Below are 18,829 nucleotides of genomic sequence, written 5' to 3' on the forward strand. Positions count from 1 at the left end.
ATTTCGGTGCACTTCTGTGGCACGAGCATCACGTAAGAGGTTGCATTAAATATGAAGGTGGAAGGAGGAGCAAGTCTTGTCGGAGACCTGAATTTGCAGGACACGACTTGAGGGTTTGGGGGTTTTATGGTGGGTGAAAGGGGCAGTGATGGGCTCTGTCGGCATCCCTCAGTGTCTGCGCCCTTGTGCCTGCTGTACCATGGAGCCCTCCTGATGTGCACCTCCGCCGCCTTTAATTCCAGGTTTCTAATCCTATTGATTATTGCTGCAGTGGATGGACACATCTGCCTCATTTTCGAGTCTCATAGCATGCTCTGAGGAACGACAGGGAAAAGATGGCAGCATCGAGAGGAGGATTCGGGGAGGAGCACTTGGCTTTGCGCATCCCGACCGTGCCTGGAGACCGCCAGAACCGTGCTGGGCTCAGCGGAGGGTGCTCCAGCGGCACCGGTCCCCTCGGTCCCCTCCTTGTCACCGGAGCATTGCCAGGGGTCTGGGGACTGGCAGGGAGCTGGGAGGATGGCGCACTCGTGTGTGCGCACGCACAGGGGGAAGAACTTGAAGTCAAATGTCTGAAAGTCAGATCCCTTTTTAGTATGAATTTGCTGTATCTCATTCTGAGCACTAATTCCAATTTAATTGCAAGTGGCCTGAAGCCTCTTCAATAGGAGTAACAAATGGTTTGATTTTGTAAACTTCATCAGACTGCATTTTAAATGCGACACACTAGCCCGGCTCGAATGCCAATGAAGCACTGAAGTAGCTCTCTGTTTACTAATTATCCGTTTTTACTTCAAGCCACGCTGGCTGGCTTGTCTGATTAAATCGGATTTGTGGGATAGAGAACAGCTAGCAGAGTTTTCTCTATAGTAAACGAGATTGAAACTATGGGCCGCCTGGCTGCACACTGTAAATTATATTTCCTTTTAAAGGGGACGTGTCGCCTTTCTCCCGCCGGCGCACCTCCCGCATCCTAAACGGGGCTCCTCGCAGGCACGGGAGGGAGCCCACCCTAACCCGTCACCGCACAGGGGTTTGCTCTAATCCCTCCTCCCGTGGAGGCAGCGGCCGCGATGCCGTGGTGCCTGCAGCATCCCCACCATGGTGCGGACAGGGGCGGAAGCGCCTCCGGCTGTTGCGCTTTGCGTCTTGCTCATCTTTACATCTCACAGTTGCACTCGTTTGGGATGAAGCCACTGGAGGACCGGGATGCGCGCCTGCATCCTTGCAGCTGTAGGGTTCTTCCTCCCTCCAGCGCTCATCCATCCCCTAAAAACCACATTTCAGACCACCTGCTATTTAAAACTGCCCTGTGAGACGCCCAACTGGCATCCAAACCCAACCTGCTCTGGCTCCTGCCTCCGGAGCCGGCGGCAGTGCCAAGAGCCGCCCTGTTAATAGGTCGTGGCTGATGGTGACTGGCGCCAGGTCTGCCAGAGATACACGGCACCGGGGGAGATGGGCGAAGGTGGCTGCCGAGCGCAGTGTGCCAGGGCCGCGTTGCACCTCCCCGGTTGCTAAGGCCGGTTTGTGAGCTCGACCTGTGCCACCCCCCCCCCGGTGTCTATCTTTGTGCCCGGGGGCTTTTTATATTTTAATTTGCTTTTGAATGTCCTGCAAAATTAATGGCGCGCTCGGGGCCATTGTGCGCTGTACAGTAGAGGGAAGGGCCAGCAGCGCCCGCCGGGAGCCGGCGCGTTTCCCGGGGAATGAATTGCTCGCCCGCCTTCACCCCTTTTAATTGTTGACAGTAAAAAGCGTTTAAATGCCGCTTAATTTGTAATCATCTTCCCGCAAAAAGGGGAGAAACCATTAAAACGTCAGGGAAATGAATAAATCCGTCTCTCGCTGGGTTGGGGCGGCGGCGTTCCTTTATCGGGGGTGATTTTTCTTCCGATGGCTGAGGCTGGCTCGGGATGCACTCGGGGTGGGAGCAGAGGGATGCGCTGTGCCTCGGACACCGGTCCAGTCCCCATGTTGCCCGCTGCGGCTCTCCTTGTGGCAAGCACACCCCCACGTGAGCTTTCCCTTCTTTTCCCTCCTCCCATCTGCTCTGCAAAGGAGCAGGGCTATGGGTGCAGACCCGTCCTCCATACCGGGCTGGCACCAGCCGTCACGCCCTGCGGAAGCTCTGCTCTCGGAGGGCGGTTGGCGCTGGGTGCCCTGCGAGCTGTGCTGGTGGAAGTTGACCTCCCCGTTGAGGCTGTCGCTTTATTTACTGACGCATCACCTAAAAACCAAACGCAAGCAGATAGGAAGCGCCTTTTGCAGGTTGCGGCGGGCAGCACCGCTGCGGGACGCCAGCACTGTCCCCACGGACCGCTGGGTGCAGCTCCCCTGCGTGCACGAGGCAGCTCATCCCCATCGCCGCGGCTGCCGGAGTCGGAACGTTCTTCTTTCAAGCGGGGGCCAATTAGTTTCACAAATGAGGGCCCTACGGTGCCAGGGAGGATTTGTTACGGCCCCGCGCGCCGGCCGGCGGCATTGTCCTGCCCTCCGCCCCCACGGGAGCCCATTGTCCCCGGCCCCAGCGGGGGCTGCTGCCGGCAGATTTATCGGGGCCGGCGTCCCGCCGGCCGGGGCCTCCGCTCCGCAGCTGGCCGCGGCGCTGGGGCTCAGCCCCGGGGACCTTTGACCCGTCCTGCTGTCACCGCCGGGGCCGCCGAGGGCCGCGGGGCCGCATACCTCTTGGGATTTGCTCCGCACGGCCCGCTCGCCGCTGCCGCCTCCTTCTTTATTGTTTTGATATGTTTTTTGTCTCGGGAGCGTTTTGTCCGCAGCTGCGTGGGGGGCACGGAGCCCGCTCCCCCCAGAATAAATCCCTGCAGAGGCAGAAAGGCAGCTCCCGTGCGGGGCTGCCTCTTGCTTCTTTGATTCCCGGTTCACAGGCGGTTTCGCAGATTTCGAGGCGTTTCTGGGCAGCCTCGACAGGGCTGGGGCTGAGCATCCCTCCGCAGCTCCTGCATCTCCGCAGCCGCTGCGTGCCACTGCGCCATGGCGGGTGACAGCGCAATGCCGGCGCACATGGACACGTCTCCTGGCTGCCCATCGCCTGGCTGGTCCCATGCCAGAGGAGCGGAGCTGGCCAGGAGGATGCTGCCGGCGCATCCTTAGCCAGCACCTGCCTGCATGCCAGGCAGGACTGCGGTGCTGGCACCGCTGTGGCAGGTGCCCACTGCTCCGGGCTGCGGTGGCACCAGTGGGGTCCCCAGGGCTGGTTTTGGCAGTGTGGCAAGCAGCTCCCCCACCCTGCTGTTCCTAAAGGCAGTGCAGATCCATTGGTTACCGTGAACATCTTGCTGCTGCTAATGAATTGCTAATACAATTTTCTAGATAATTTTATTTCCATAGTCCTCACATTTTAATGTCTCCAAAAAGCTCGCGTTTATTTGCTTAATCTCCCTGCGTAATACAATTTGCACTGACACACAGGTTCTGAACAATCAGCTATGCATAAACGAAAACAAATAGTTTAATAACACACGGGTATGATTTTTTCATTGGTGGTGTATAAGGATCTGGGTTGAGGTGGTTTTCCCTGCTTTTGCTGTTGTTCTCTTGCAGCCTCTTTTACAGCCATGGCTGGTCAGATGGAGCTCGTGTTTGTACTGGGGCTCAGGACTGCAGGCGACGCGTCCAACGCCTGCTCTCGGGGTGGTTTTTAGGGTGATTCTTGGGTTCCCTTTTCCCCTGGGCATTACAAGGTCTGAGCTCTGCAGCTCTCGCAGGTGCGTGGGGAGGTGGTGATTGACCAACAGCTGCCTTGCGTTGGGGCATCCCAGGGCTGGGGCTCCCAGCTTTCTCCAAGGCAATAAAAGCCCCCTCCCTTCCACTGGTGCCCCCTTTCTAGGGCCAGCAGCAGCAGGGTTGGGGTGGCCACAGCCCTCACAGACACAGCCGGAGCCCCGCAGCTCTTGGGGTCCCTGCTGCTGCCGGAGCATCCCTGCTGCCGGTGCACACGGGGTCCCAAGGGGGGCGGTGGTGCCAGCAGTGCCTAAGCCGGATCTGTCCCTCTCCCGCAGGTACGGACATGGCTGTTTTCTGCCTGCTGTGTGGCAAGCGGTTCCAGACGCAGAGCGCCCTGCAGCAGCACATGGAGGTGCACGCCGGGGTGCGCAGCTACATCTGCAGCGAGTGCAACCGCACCTTCCCCAGCCACACCGCGCTCAAGAGGCACCTCCGCTCGCACACAGGTACGGCGCCGGGCAGCTCTGCCCCGGGCGTGCGGGGAAAAGGGCAGGAAAGGTGCAGCTGTCCTCAGAGTGTCGAGGCACCGGCCGCTGGGGCTGTTTGGAGTTAAAAGTGGAAAACAAGCAGCATGTAAGATGTTGATCGGGTATGAGGCTGCATGTGACCTTCTTAGGGGCTGCACGATCACACCCGCTCATCGGCTTATGGGTGGTAGATGCACATAATCAGCCAGTGCTGGGCCCTAATGGGATTAGGGTGACCTGCACAACGTGGAGCTGGGGCTCTGGGGCACTGCCCAGTGCTGTGCAGCTCTGCTGTGCCCTGCAGCCAGCACCACAGCTCTCAGCAGCATTCCTCACCCATCCGCCATCAGTTGGAGGCTTGTGCACCCTCGTCGTCTGTGCTTTTGCAGCTGGCAGGGTGCAGAATGGGTGCCAAGTCAGGATGCCCCCTCTCTTTTCTCCCGTTAACAGCATGCACATACAGCCTCAAAAGGGGACATTGAAGTGGCTGCTGGGGACGTGCAGGCAGCATCACAGGAGGGTTGCTGCATCCGGGCTGCGGCCCGCAGCTGCCAGACCCACACGTGGGCTTGGGCTTGGGGTCCTGGTGTGGGGAATGGGAATCATGTGCCGATGATAAGCATGTTAATGCCGAGTGCTGGAGCTATTTATAGCCAGTAATCCGGTGACCTGGGCTGCGGGTCAGGCCATGCGTGTCCCACCGCAACCTCTGCTGCATCGGCAGCTCCTGGCTGTGAAAAGCCACCAGGATCTTCGGTGCTTTGGGGGTGTTTAATCGTGCTGAGTGGCTTCATCCCACCCAGATGCAGGATGCTCGTACTCCTCCTGGGGCCAGGGCACTGCCTGGCTCCCATTTACATGGCTTCTCCCAAAAATGGAGCACATGGATGTGCTGCCTGCCTCAGGCTGCAACCGCTTTGACTATAGGATCGAAACCCAAGGTGAGCATTTGGAACTGGGCACAGGGAGGTGAAATACAGCAGCCAACAGGTACCACCTGCCTCGCCTTTGGAGGGGGGGTCCAAAAGGCACCCCTAGCATCCTCCTCCTCCTCCTGCAGTGCCCAGCCAGGGGCTGCAGGACTCTGCTGCGGCACACGGGGAGAGAGTAAAATATCATTTTAAAGAGGAAGCGAAAGCGCAGGCATGTGAGTATATAACAAGAAGGACAATTTATGCCCAGGCACGAGTGCAGTTTGACACGGGGATAATGAAAAAACGTAGGTCATTGTGGATGACTTAAGCCTTCACAGCTGAAGAAAATGTATGAAATGCGGGGAACATTACACGCTTGGCAGCTCCGCACATCTGCAGCAGGACAAGTGAAATACAGTTTGCCATTCTTTACCATAAACTGTGCTTGTAGGGTATGCGGCACAGAGAAATTGTAATTACAGTGACAAGACAAATCAGTAATATTTAAATATTCATGAACAAAGTCTCGGACGATCAATCTATCTTTATTGTCCTTGCCTTCGCGGCGGTAATAAATAAGTAGCTGGAGCCCTCACCTTTCCTTCAAATCATTCTGCCTTTGGTGCCGAACCACAGTTCATTTATCAGCCGCCCAGTCTGGAACACGGGAGACGCCCGGGGCCGGGTCTGTGCCAGGTGGAAAGGCTGGGGATTGGCGGCGGGGTGGCCGCAGTGCCCCCTGTTCGCCTGACCCTGCTGCGGACCCCAGCATGAGGATGCAGGGACCGGGGTGCCGTGCTGGGGTGGCTGGGACACCCCCGGGGTGGTGGCAGCGGGTGCCGGGGGTATCTCCGTGCTGGGGAGCTGGCTGGGGCTCTGACCCCCCGCTGTGCTTGCAGGCGACCACCCCTACGAGTGCGAGTTCTGCGGCAGCTGCTTCCGGGATGAGAGCACGCTGAAGGGCCACAAGCGCATCCACACCGGCGAGAAGCCCTACGAGTGCAACGGCTGCGGCAAGAAGTTCAGCCTCAAGCACCAGCTGGAGACCCACTACCGGGTCCACACAGGTACACGCCACTGGGGCTCTGCGGTGAGGCTGGCGGCGCTGGGCTGGTCCCCCGGTGCCAGACCGGTCCCCTGGCAGAGATGCCGGCAGCGTGGACCAGGGCGGCGGTGGGCAGGGGTAACAACGCATCGGATGTGCCGGCGCGTAGCTGTTGTAAATAGAGGATCAATAGTCAGATCGGTTTTGCTGTTCATTGCCTGGCTATCGGCTGTCGAAGCCGGGCAGTTAATTACAGCCCGGAGGCCGTGGGCCCCTACTGATGCCCCATCTCCCACAGGCGAGAAGCCCTTCGAGTGCAAGCTGTGCCACCAGCGCTCCCGGGACTACTCGGCCATGATCAAACACCTCCGGACCCACAACGGCGCTTCCCCCTACCAGTGCACCATTTGCCTGGAGTACTGCCCCAGCCTCTCGGCCATGCAGAAGCACATGAAGGGCCACAAGCCGGAGGAGATCCCCACCGACTGGCGGATAGAGAAGACCTATCTCTACCTCTGCTACGTCTGAGGGAGGCGGCGGCGGGGCCGAGTGGCAGAGGACTGGGCAAAAAAAACCAACACCAAACCCGCAGCGTCCACGGCCTTGTTTTGTTTGCGGTTCTCGTTCATTGCTCCTCGCTGGGAGGAACCCGCGGCTCGTGCCGGGGCACGGGGACGCACCGGCCCCTTCCCGGCCCCATCCGCGCCCCCTCCTCAGCTGCTCGTGCGCCTGCTGCCCCTGCCCCCTTGCTATGGGGTGGCCCTCGCCCCTCGCAGCCCCCCGGGAACTTGCTCCCCAGCCAGCCCCTCCATCACCACTGTTGCCAGCCGTTGGTGCTGCTGGGAAGGCCGTGTGGAACGACGCACTTCCCCGGAAGCGTGCGTGTGGCCGGTGCTTTGGGAAGGCTTTAATTTCTGGTGTCCTCTGTCACCACATAGACCCCACCGTGGATGCCCCGCCGAGGACCTGAGCTCACGTGTGGGTCTTGGACCCCATTTTGGGATGGCTCCCGTGCTGCCAGGCTGCAGCATCGCAGGTGGGAGAGTGCCAGCATCAGGCAAGCCGTGAGTGCACCGGTGAGAGCATCCCAGGGATCCGGGCCGGAGGAGGGTGTCTGGGGTAGGGAGCCGGCTGCCGCCCTCCCCTGACCAAAGACCTCTCTATGCATTTCCCCTTCCCGGGGGGGTGAGGGCAAGGCGCCTGCGGGGGGGATGCAGCCGGTTTGGTGATGCGCAGTGGGTGCTGCCGGTCCGCAGCACCGCACGCAGCGGGAGGATCCTCGTTCTCCTGCTCACTGGGGCGCTGGGGGTGCCGAGCGTGCGATTTTGCCGGGCTCAGCTGCAGGAGCGCAGGCGAGGGGCGCCCGGCGGCTTTGCTCGCCGCTGCTTTTGCTTTTCGTTGGGTTTTGTTGACCTTTCTTTTTGGAATGTTTCCGCATTTAGCACATTTTACTTGAAATTACCTCGTTTTTTTGTGACCTCATGAGCTTTTATTGATTTGGGGGGACGGGGGATGGCGTGGCCGGGCAGGCGCGTGCCTCCCGTTGTGCATTATCCTTACCAAAACTGGTATTTTTTGCCCAGCCCCGTGGGGCTGGGGGCGTCGGTTCTGAAGCTACCTCTTGTGTTGGTTTTTGTTGTGTTGCTCCTTGGCGGTTGCGGGCCCCGCGGGCTCCGTCCCGTGGGGCGCTGGTGGCCGTGACTTGGGTTTGGGTTTTTTTGTCATTTTGCTGCGTTTGGGTGAAGAGGGGGGAAGGAAAGTCAGGGCGAGCGGGACGGCGCCCGCATGCGCTCCAGAGGGGTGCCGATGGCCCCTCTCGGTTTGGGGTGCCCGTCCCGCCTCTCCCGATGCCGGGCAGGGATGCGGCTGCGGGAGCAGCACCCTCCCTCGCACCCCGGCCCGGCTTTGCACGCGTGTGTGCCTCCGTGTGCGGGTCCTTTGCTGCTCGGCGTGGGGTGGACGCCGCCGTTGTACAATCCGGGATGTGACTGTGGAGAACGGCTTGTCGAATTGTTGTGCCTAAGACAAAAAAAATGAAAAAAAAAAAAAAAAAAAAAAAAAGAAAAAATATAGAAAACTATAGACAGACCCCCAGTTCTTTGACACGGGAAGTTGCTGCAATCCCTGGCGCGTGCGCGGTCACCGCCTGCGGTGCCGCGGGTGCCACGGTGCCGCGGAGCACGTGGCCGAGCTCATGTGGCTTTTTTTTGCTTTAACCTTCCCCTCCCATCCCGCTTCCCCCTCCCTTCCTCCATCCCGCCCTCTGTGCCCTCGTGCCACCGCCTCCCAGCTGCAATGGCGTTGGGCTCGGTGTCGGAGCGGTGCCGCCGCCCCCCATATATATATAGAAGTCTATATATGTGTATCATAGCAGTGAGGACCAAGCGCCCCGCAGGGCCCCGCAGCCCCGGGCTCCCTCTCCCCTGGCTTGTTGTCGGTGTCGTGAGCGCCCGCCCGTCCCGTTGCTCTGTGTTGCCGCTCGCTCGTGGTCCGGGTCTGTCGCTGTCCTCGTTCCGTCTACCTCAGCACCTCTCTGAGCCCGGGCGCAGAAGGTGCCCCAGTTCCCCGTGGGTTTTCTCAGAGTATCTATCTATTGGCTCCTATTTTTTGTACAACTTGGGCCCCCTCCCCGCGCCGTTCGCTCCCGTGCGGTTCTGCTTGCGAGTCCTCTCTGTCCTCTAGCCACAGATGCCGTTAGCTAAAAGTTTCCTGAAAAAAATAAAGAAAAAAAGAAAAAAAAAAAGAATAAAATGAATAAAAACCGTTGTGGTGTCTCCTAGTTGCAGCTCTCCGCATCTGCCTTCGTCCTGTGTAGATTCAGATGCATTTCTTTGTAAGACTTCAGTGTTTCTGACAGAGGAATAAAAAAGACAAAAAAAAAGGAAGAAGAAGAAGAATATACTGCTGCAGGTTTTTTTCTCTCCATGTGTCACTAAGTGAAGTTCGTGCCTTCTATAGCAAAGAGAATATTTTTTACATCCTACTAACGGTAGATTTTTTTGTAGTGAACATTTTTTGTATTTTTATTTATAAGTCTCATAAGGAAAATAGCAATGTTCAGTTGTATACCTTGAATCTGCAGTTAGAAAACAAAAAACAACCAATAAAGTTAATTCCGTTGTCTCGGCCTGATGTCTCCTGTTCCTGTGCCTGCGCGAGGAGGAAGAGGAAGGAAGCATCCCGTCAGTGTGGGGTGAGCCGCGGGGGGACCACAGTGGTGAGTTTGGGGGTGCCGGGGCTGTGGCGGGGGGGTCCCATCCCCAAACTAACCCTGATGGGCAGGGGATGCTGACTTCCCTGCGGATGGGGGCCGATCCTGCACCCATGTCCCGGGATGTGCAGCGTCCCATCCCGCACTGCTGCCCGCACCACTGCCTGCCTGTGCGGCTCACCAGGGAGCTGAGCAAGTTTGCCTCAATGAAAGTGAACTCGTTCATTTAAACCTGACTGCAGAGTAGTCTGGCCCCCCGCTGCGTTAATTATCCTGTAGTTCCCGACTGATTGCTGTACACTAAGCTTAAGCCCTCCTTTATTTATTTACTGACTACATTAACAGCAGCGCCTGCTCTCCTTTTGTGCTGCAGCGCACTGTACGGCACGGTATGGATCGCGGTGGCAGGGCCAGGTGGGTGCTGCTGGTGTCACTCTCCCATGCCTGTGCCTGATGGGTGCTGCCCACCACCACCCACCTGGGAATGACGATGCAGTTAAGCATTCGTTACGGCACAGTTGGTATCACTGCAGGCAAAGCATCACTTCATTTTTCCCCAGGGATGGATGAGGTGTGCCAGGCTGGTGTGTTGGGGCCAAGCTCATCCCATGCCCTAGGGCTTCCCAGTGGGTTGAGGTCTATGTGCTCATCCCAGCTCCTGGCGCTGGTCCCTGCCTCCCAGAGCTCCCCCAGCAATGCTCTTGAGGCGAGGCTTTGGGCAAAGGGGAGAGACCTTTGGGCCAGGTTCAGGCAAGCAGAGGCGGTGCCACAGCAGCACCCCAGGAGAAGGGACTGGAGCCCGGCTCCGGCGCTCGGCCTGGCACAAAGGCGGTGGTTATAATAACGGGGAAATCATTGCAGGACCGGGCCTTTGTCTGCACGCTCGCGCAGCAGCTGGGAGTGATTATGCTGCAACAATGTTCTGTTCCATCAACATTATGTCCTCATTAAACCTTTATTAGGAGATTAGATTCAGATTTATTGATTTATTTTTTTTTTTTAAAGAGGAAAATCCAGGCTCCACTCGGAGAGATGCCTGGAACTTTTTCCCGCATGCAAAAGTTCCTAAAGCAGCAAGAAGGTAAAGGGAGAACCTGGATCTTTCCTCCAGCATGGGCAACCTGCTCTTACAGGGGTAGGACCGTGGAGCTGCACAAGGGGGTTAGGTTGGATGCAGGATGGATTCCTGGTGCAGGGAAGGATGAGGACCAAGCCCCCACCAACGCGATCCATGGGATGTGACGGCACAGGTGAGCATCTCACGATGGGTCCCCATGGGCAGGAGCAGGATGGTGAGGCTGGCTTGGGGGTCCTGTCACCCCGTGTCCCCCCAGAACACGCGGGCTGGGCGGCATCACCTGCCAGGGTCAATGGGCCCATTGGATTTGTCTGTTGAAGCGTTTGACGTTACACGAAGGCGGCTCATTCCAGAGGGTGTTAATTGCCCACTGCAGTGATCAGGTCTGTAGCACCATCGATCTCGGCAGGATCAATGGGCTGATTTAGTGTCTCGTGAACTCTTTAACTGGACACCTCATCAATAGGCAGCCACTTACAGACCGTCAGCGCATTAGCGCGGGCCGGCGCCAGCAGGAGCCTGCTGCGCCCATCCTCAGGCCCCCATCACTCAGTGGGAAGTTTTCCTGCAGGTGATGGCTCCAGGACACTGCGCGGGGCCCTTGGTCTGGGGCCGGTGGGACTCAGGCTGGCTGTAGGAGAGCCAGCCACCGTCAGTCCACCTCCGCTCCGCCACCAGCAGACCAACTGTACGCAGTGATGCTCCCAGAGCCAGGGACAGGCTCTCTCATTATCTCCAGCGCTTCTGAGGATGGTGCCCATGCTCAGGTATGTTACTGGTGTGAGGAGTGACCTGTACCTTTACAGTCTCTCGGGCAAGCACTCGGGGCTGCGGACCACCCTGAAAACACCATCGGTGTTTCTTGCCACAACACTCCCATTTCTGGGAACAGTAACTGCATTGGGCAGCTCTGCTCCTTGTAGTTTCAGCTCAACTGCCTGCTCTGGGATGCAGCCAGCAGTTCTTTCATCTCTTAGCCACATCCCCTGGCAGCGATGGAGAGTGCGAGCTGGGGAGGGGGACACTAGCAATAGCAATCGGTGACCTTCCAGGTCTCTTCCAGCAGCACGTGTCCAGAGAGCCAGTCCCGCTTGCACCCCAGTTAATTTGCTGTTGGCTGGCGCTGCTTCTCTGCCAGCTTACTGTATGAGGGCAAGAGCACGATGGGCATCTGCTGGGCAGCTGTGCCCAGGGACTCGGCAGGGGGAACAAAGACGTGCCGGGAGCCCCACGAGCAGGGGGAAGGAAGGGGGCACATGCATGTGGCTCCCGGTGCTCCGGGCACAGAGCTGGGGGGTTCCCGGGGCAGCTGGGGCGAGGGGCAGGGAGCCCCCGGGGCAAGAGACGGGACCCCCAGGGCGGGCGCAGCCCCGACCCGGGGCGGTGGGGCCGCTGTCCACGGTGCTGAAGCGGCGGCTGCCGTCGCGCCGGGCTGGGACGAGAGGAGGGGGAGGCATCTTGCAAGGCGTGCGCGGAGGTCATGGGTGCTTGGGGGTCTCCTCAGCTCTGCCTTCCTGCTCAAGTGCTGCTGCTCCGGAGCTGGGGGAGGGCGGTGGGGGCACCAGCCTGGGTCAGCAAACACCAGTGAGTCCCAGAGCTGCGGAGCAGGTGCTGGAGCAAGGCAGCGTGTGGGGTCCCCACCTTCCCTGCCCCGCAAAGCGCGCACCTCTTAGGCATCCCTCCACACCGACCAGAGTGTACCCAGCGTGATGGTGTAAGCCAGGACGGCCACCAAGTAGGCCCGGAAGAGCAGGACGTCCAACACGTAGCCCACTTGGAGCCACTCGCGGGCGACGTCGCGGAACTCCTCGCGTTTCTCCAGGAGCTGGCGGACGGCGGTGATCTCACGCAGGACACCGTGCATCAGCAGGGAGCCGTCTGCCTGGCTGGCAAAGGCCGGGGCGGGCCTCATGGCCCCCACCGCCTCACACTCCCGGGGGTCCTCACAGCCGTAGTGGTTCAGCTTGGCTGCAGGATCAACAGAGGCAAGGGAGTAAAACCTCTTTAGACGGAGAACTGAGATTCCTGCGGGTGATCTGGGCATGCAGATCACCGTGTAAACAGGGACTTTGTAGATGGATAAGTAGGATCCAGTCCCCTTAGGATCCCATGGTTCCTATCTGTGCATCCCTTACCTGTGCTGTCGTTGTTCTCCACCTGCCTGGAGATGTCTGAGCTCTGTGTCCTGGTCTGGCTGAGTTTGTTCCTGTCCCGGATGCAGAGCAGGACAGTGGCTCGTTCCAGCAGCAGGTGCTTCACCCACGCGGGGACGTGGGGCTGCAGGTCTTGCTTGTGCACCAGGCGCACAATAAGGATGGTCTCCGTCAGGCTGATGACGAGCAGTGCCATGCACACCACAAAGTAGATGCCTGCAGAGATGTCAGGGAGGTGAGTGGCCTGCAAAGCCTCATACACAGAGGGTGGTACCCAGCAATCTCTCCCACTTTTCTAGGGGACCTGGGGTCTCTGTACCGGGCAGCAGCTCCGGCTGCTCCAGGCCCAGGGCTGCTGTGGCACTCGGTTTGGCAGGTAGTGCCACCATACCTATTAACGGGGTGCCGACAGCAGTAGCCGGCAGCGTGTCAGATACGATGATGAGGAAAACTGAGTAGCCCAGTAGGAGGGTGATCTTGAAAGAGACCCTCTCGCCACTGTTGGGAGGTAGGTAGAAGCCCACAATGTCCATAACCATCAGGAAGATGCTGGGGAGCAGCAGGCTGACGGTGTAAAAGAGGGGGCGCCTCCGGATGACTACCTGCAGGACAGAGAGACAGGAAAGGCTCAGCCAAGGGTGGAATCGAGGGCGTGAGCTGGTGCAGCTCTCTGCCAAGGCAGGCAAGGGTCGTGGGGTGCACTAAGGTGAGCCATAGGAAGGGCTCAGCGCTGGGAAACTCCTGCCTGCAGGTAGGAGCCCCTCAGCACAGGGCTGCTGGGTGATCAGGCAACACGAACAGTGGCACGACTCTTCCCTGGCGTCCCATCCCCAAGAAGTGCAGCATCCCAAGACCCTTACGTAGAACTTCATCTCAGCATAGCTGTCGCTGCTCTTGACGCTGAACTCCTGGAAGTGGGTGAGGACGTAGAGCAGCTCCCACTCGCCCTGGTTCATGAAGACGCTCCGGTCGAACTTGACCAGCTCCGGCTGCCGCCACAGCGAGAGGTTGATGTCGCGAACTGAGGGGCAGAGGAGAGGTGAGGCCCGGCCCCAAGCACCTCCACGCCGGGCGCCTGCCCTCCCCGCACGCATCCCCGGTCCGCTGGGGCCATCTAGAGGGACGAGCCGCCTTCTGCAGCGCAGCGGCGGGGAGCCGGGTCCTGCCCGCCCGGAGCCGCGCCGCCCCGGCACTCACTGTGGTGCAGCCAGCTGGTGAAGGTGAGCGAGCAGTTCTGGACGTCGAAGGGGAAGTTGTAGATGTCCAGGCTGCAGGCGGTCATCACCTGGATGGGTTTGAGGTTCTGCACCTCCCCGTGGTGGTCAACGTAGACGTAGGGGACATGGGGGGACTTTCCGACGTCCACACTGCAGGGCACAAGGGACAGACATGGGCTGGGAAGCGCTGGGCAGGGACTCCTGCTGCCGAGCTGCGTTTGGGAGGGGACCTGCCCAGGAGGAGGGGTTTGAATGCTTTCTGGGCAACACTGGTGCAGCACGCCTGCATGGCATCACCTCTGGGCCGCTTGGGCTGCTGCCCTCTCCCAGCTCAAGGAGTGCCTGTGTCCTTGTTCCTGCGCTCTCTGGAGCTGGTTGGGAACACCTTAAATCCCCACGGAATGGGCAGGATGCCGGCTGGCTTGGAGGGAAGGGCCGGCAGCTCTGCAGCTGCCCTCGCATTGTGCTGCCTTCACAAAGCCTTTCTGCAGCTATCTGGATCCCACCCCCAGCACGGCGGGTAATTACCAACAGTTGCGGTGAGCCAGCATTGGAAATGGCCCAAGTGCTGTTCCCCATCTGCAGCTCGCCCGGTGCGGGGAGGCTGCCAGCTCTGTGCCGCGAATACAAAGTGCCGGCCGGCACGTGCCCGCGGTGGGCAAGGGGGCCCAGCCCCACACCGTGTCCCCTCTGGCCGCTGGCCACACTCACAACTCGTTGATGAGGATGTCGGGCACCCAGATGCTCTCCACGGGGAGGGAGATCTGCGTAAGGTTGTCGAAGCTGGCCGGGTCCCACCTAAGGAACTCGTCCGTCCAGTGCTGCGACAAGGGAGAAGGGGCTTGGAGGGTGAGGACTCTGCCACCCCACCGGCACCCAACCCCTCCCAGCTAGTGCCTGGCCGTAGGAACCAATCTTCAATACCATCCATGGGAGGGAGGAAAACCTCATCCTCCAGCCATCACCACCCAGCAGTGTGAAGCATGGAGCATGAAAGCCATGCCTCGAGGTTCACGCCCTACAGAGATCCTGTCGTCCCTGGACGGCTTCCACCTTGCTGCGCTCCAGCAGGCCTGGACACCTCTCCCACGGGAAACCTGTGTTTGCAGGGGTGCCAGGCAAGGAAGTGTGAGTTTTCACAGCCTCATCTGCTCACCTGCCTGTACCAGATGTAGGTGGTCAGCACCTGGTTCTTCTCATCCTGCAGGAAGAAGAGGACGTGGTGTTGTCACTCCAGCAGATGAGCACAGTGTCCCAGGAGGATGCTGCACACTGTGGTACCTTCCCTTGCTGTGGACATGCAGAAGCTGCCCACCTCCAGGCAGCCCGGAAGCTGGGATGGGAGCAGAGGACTCACCACGCTGAGGATGGCATAGACCATGAGGTCGATGGCCACATTGGTGGTTGTTCGCCAGTCCCGCACGGGCCGGGTGCCCTTCTGGTAGTGGGCCAGCAGATAGTGGGACAGCCGGCGCAGGGAGGGCTCCACGGGCCCTGGCGTCCAGCCCTGCCGCCGGGTACCTGTCGGCAGAGGAAGGAAGGAGGGATTAAGGGATGAAGCTTGCTCACGCTGGGGCAGTGTCTGCAGTCACCCTGGGCTGTGCTGTGACCGTGGGATGCTGCTGGCTGCCATCCCAATCCCTCCCTGACCAGCTGGGCTTTTCCCATCAAAGTTCGATAGGAGCCTCTTGATGGGAAATGTGCCTGACAGACCCAGCACCTCCTACGAGGTGACAGACACCAGGACAGTGGCAGTGGGGACCATGAGGGACTCGCTGCCCCACATAGGTTTCCTACCACTCATTCCTTCCAGGGCATCCTTCCTTGCTCGGTGGGTGGTGGTTAGAGATGAACCAGGATGCTAAATTCATTTATTAGTGCCTTGGCATTTGCTTCCTGTGGAAACAATCCCTCAGCCTGTGCCGGCAGCATTAATTGTGGAGCAAATAGCTCGTGGCGCCCGTGTCCTCACTGCAGGGCAGCCGGTGACACCGCGGCTGAGCCAGGGCAGTGGAGCCACGCTCGTGGCTTTGCTCTGCAGCACGCCCAGCCCCAGTGTCCAATTCCCACTTAATGAAAGGGACTAATTGGAATAGATCTGCGGGAACTTGGGAAAAGCTGCTGGAAGGGAGCTGTAATCTGTATTTCAAGCTAAAAAACCCCAAACCCCCAGCAGCTTCAGCCCCCCTAACACTGCACATGATCGGTAATGCCGGGGAGCCAGCCAGGTGCACGACCCTCGCCCAGGCAGGAGTGTGTGGAAGGATGGAGCCGAGGGGGGGTGAGAGGCAGCAGTTAGGGTGAGGGGAGGAAAACAGGCGCTGCCTTCACTGCGGCTGGGCCCAGTGGCCTTTCCTGCTGCAGCTGGTGGAGCTGGCCTGTGCCTGCGCTCCTCCTTACATCCGCAAGCTCCAGGTCTGTGTGCTCTGGCAGCAGGGAGATGGCTTTGCAGGGGGAGGAATGGGCTGCTCCGTGCATCTGCCATAGACACCCCGCAGGTCTGCGTCCCTCCAGCATCACTAGGGCAAGAGCACCCCTGCTCCTCCTCTGCAGCGCTGTGGGAGAAGGTTCGGGAGACGGGAGCAGTGCCCTGATGACAGGAGCTGTCTGACCCACGTTACAGACCTCTGGAGACCTTCAGCTCCTTTGGTCCAGAGCACCTCAATGATTTTCCCACTCTTTCCCAGGAAGGTTAAACAAGAAAACACCAGCGATAGCTTGGGAGAGTTTAGGCAATTGGTTTTGCACCATGCAGAGCTGAGATCACAAACTGTAGGCACAGCATCGCTTCTGCGGGCTCTCATCCCCAAAACCCAGCTCTGTGTTAAGAGGGATCAGACATTATGTTAGAGAAATCCCTGGATGGGGTGGAGGGCTCAGGCAGAGGGAGGCAAGCAGGACATCACCCTGTTTCTCACTCTGTCCTCAGAGCTGGGACTCTGCATGCTCCCAGAGCACTTCAAAGCCCCATCCCGATGTCACCCTGTGCTACCCCAGCATGCAGCACCTCCAGGCTCTCGCACCAGAGCTCTCCCACTCTCGGGCTTTCCCGGGTACATCACTTTTCAATAGCATCGAGGCGTCTAAAAGCATCCTTGGCGTGCTGTACGGCACTGCTCAGGTTTGGAAAGGGGTTGCACCGTGCTCTTGGTGCCAGGAGCACCCCGCTCTCCCCAGCTCTCCATCCCCTTTGCCTTACCTTGGCTCTGCAGCGTCGAGGTGAGAGGCAGCAGGGCCAGAAGCACGCCGAGAGCGGTGGGTGTCATGGCTCTGGTGCTGCGCTGGCTGCGGCCGCTGGCGCCAGCCTCCGCTGCAGCAGTGGCCCCGCGCAGGAGGCAGGCAATGCGCTCGCCGTGCTCGCTTGCCTCCCGCCGTGGGGGTTTGAGAACGCCCAATTAATCTCGCGATCAGCCTCTCCCGATGCATCAAGTTTCAGGCTGGGAGGACGCGAGAGGAGCCCGGCTCCCCTGGGGCTCCCCCAGCCCCTGCCCAGGCACCTGGCTGTGGGAAAGCGGGTTTTGGGGGGCAGGCATCCTGCCTGCATGCAGCAGGAGTCAGGGGAGGGGATGCTGAAGGTGCAAGGAGACACTCAACAGTTGGCAAGTCAGAAATGGGGTGGTCTGTCCTGGGAGGTTGCAGGAACGCGTCACTGGAGGAGGGTTTCCAGCAGCCAAGGGAATGGGGGGCTCCAGGGGTACCAGGCTTCCCATTGCACCCTATGGATCCCTCTGCCTGCCAGAGGAGCTTCTTCCCGACCCCCCTTTGTCCCATATACTTGTGTAGTTGTGTCTGCATTTGTGCGTGTTGCAGGTGCCTGTGCCCCCACGAAGCCGCCAGCTCTGGAAGCGCTGGGGAAGCAGCGGGCAGAGCGCGGAGCCTGCGGCGGTGGTGTGGAGCAAATCGCATCAGATGCCAGCGTGGAGTCACTTAAACGAGATAAGAATTAGTGCGGGGCGCTGATGAACTCCCCCTCGGCTGCCAACAGCGGTGTCAGGGAGAGAGCGAGAGCAGAGCCGGGGCTAATTTGATTTCTCGGCTCCGTTAGCGCTGGCAAGTCACCTCCCGGGGAGCGCAGGCAGCGCCGAGCTCTTTCCCCTTATTGAATCCGGGTAATGAAAATCACGGGCAGCGCCGCCGCGGCGCTGGGGACCCTTCCCCGCTCTGCCCCCTGTGCCCCGGCCTCCCGCTTCCACAGCAGGCAGGATGCGGCCGAGGGGGCGAGGACCGCGCAAGCGGAGCCTCTGCTGCAGCATCATTAACTCTGGATTTTCTCCCCTGGGTATTAAGCCTTCATCTTAAAGAGATTTTAATGTAGTTCCTCTCAGTCCTCCTATTATCAGATATCTCATTAGTGTGATCTACTGTAGCTTCACCCTATGCAGGGGCTCTTGTGGGACTTTTTGTGGGATGGCCAATTCCAATCGGCAGCGCCCGGATCAGATTTACTTTCTGAAATGGCGTAATGGGATTTTATTAGCCCTGTAATCTGCTGTGTGGTAACTGCTTTTCTGGGAATCAAAAACGTCGGGAGTCTGGGGCTTCCCGAGGCTCAGCCCCACATCCTGCTCCAGTGATGGTAAAGGCCGGGGACAGCGCAGGAGCCAGGCACAGGGTCCCTGCCATGCTATGGGATATGTGATGCTCAGAATTCCCCATCCACAATGGGACAAGCAATTCCCCATCACCCAAACCTGCCCTTCCTGGAAATGAAACCAAGCTGGGGGCTTTAGGGGCCAGGGCAGGCATGTGGCTGAGCTCTGTGCAGGACGGGTGCTGCAGTGGGACCAGGAGGGAGGTCTCAGGAGAGGGGAGCAGCCCCCTCCATGCTGCCAGGACTCGCCTTTCTGAGCGCGTTTGGAGCGTCAAAAGCAATAAAGCATCACGGAGGAGCCCTGGCAGCGCGGCTGCCGCTGGCCCCGGCCCCATCACGCACCCGAGGCCTCCCATTAGGGAGCCTCACACTCCCCGAATTGCATGTCTGCTATGATTTAACACTG

General features: G+C 59.4%; 2 protein-coding genes across 4 annotated transcripts in view; one reads left to right on the forward strand and one right to left on the reverse strand.

Annotated features, from left to right (window-relative positions):
* ZBTB16 (zinc finger and BTB domain containing 16) overlaps positions 1-9,301 on the forward strand; it is a 70,490-nt gene extending 61,189 nt beyond the window's left edge. For all 3 annotated transcript variants that reach the window (XM_065696966.1, XM_065696964.1, XM_065696965.1), the window contains exons 5-7: positions 4,023-4,193; positions 6,028-6,195; positions 6,472-9,301. In XM_065696966.1, the coding sequence (XP_065553038.1) occupies positions 4,023-4,193; positions 6,028-6,195; positions 6,472-6,701 (569 nt within the window). In that variant the 3' untranslated portion in view covers positions 6,702-9,301. The remainder of the gene's footprint in view (positions 1-4,022; positions 4,194-6,027; positions 6,196-6,471) is intronic.
* A 1,155-nt stretch (positions 9,302-10,456) lies between these two features.
* Positions 10,457-17,098, reverse strand: HTR3A (5-hydroxytryptamine receptor 3A). Its single transcript, XM_065697013.1, has 9 exons — positions 17,032-17,098; positions 15,190-15,353; positions 14,989-15,033; positions 14,544-14,653; positions 13,813-13,982; positions 13,476-13,636; positions 13,007-13,217; positions 12,598-12,831; positions 10,457-12,430 (listed from the first exon to the last, which is right to left on the reverse strand). The coding sequence occupies exons 1-9, from the start codon at positions 17,096-17,098 to the stop codon at positions 12,132-12,134; spliced, it is 1,461 nt and encodes a 486-aa protein (XP_065553085.1). The 3' UTR covers positions 10,457-12,131.
* Positions 17,099-18,829: the final 1,731 nt, after the last annotated feature.

This window comes from Lathamus discolor, chromosome 17, assembly GCF_037157495.1.
Source record: "Lathamus discolor isolate bLatDis1 chromosome 17, bLatDis1.hap1, whole genome shotgun sequence".
NCBI classification, from domain to species: domain Eukaryota; kingdom Metazoa; phylum Chordata; class Aves; order Psittaciformes; family Psittacidae; genus Lathamus; species Lathamus discolor.

Excerpts from the sequence above, each read along its gene's own strand:
- HTR3A (XM_065697013.1), bottom strand. The coding sequence starts at position 17,098 with ATGACACCCACCGCTCTCGGCGTGCTTCTGGCCCTGCTGCCTCTCACC. Across the intron at positions 13,983-14,543 it reads GACATCCTCATCAACGAGTT|TGTGGACGTCGGAAAGTCCC; the intron begins GTGAGTGTGGCC and ends TGTGCCCTGCAG. Across the intron at positions 13,637-13,812 it reads CACCAGCTGGCTGCACCACA|TTCGCGACATCAACCTCTCG; the intron begins GTGAGTGCCGGG and ends TCTGCCCCTCAG.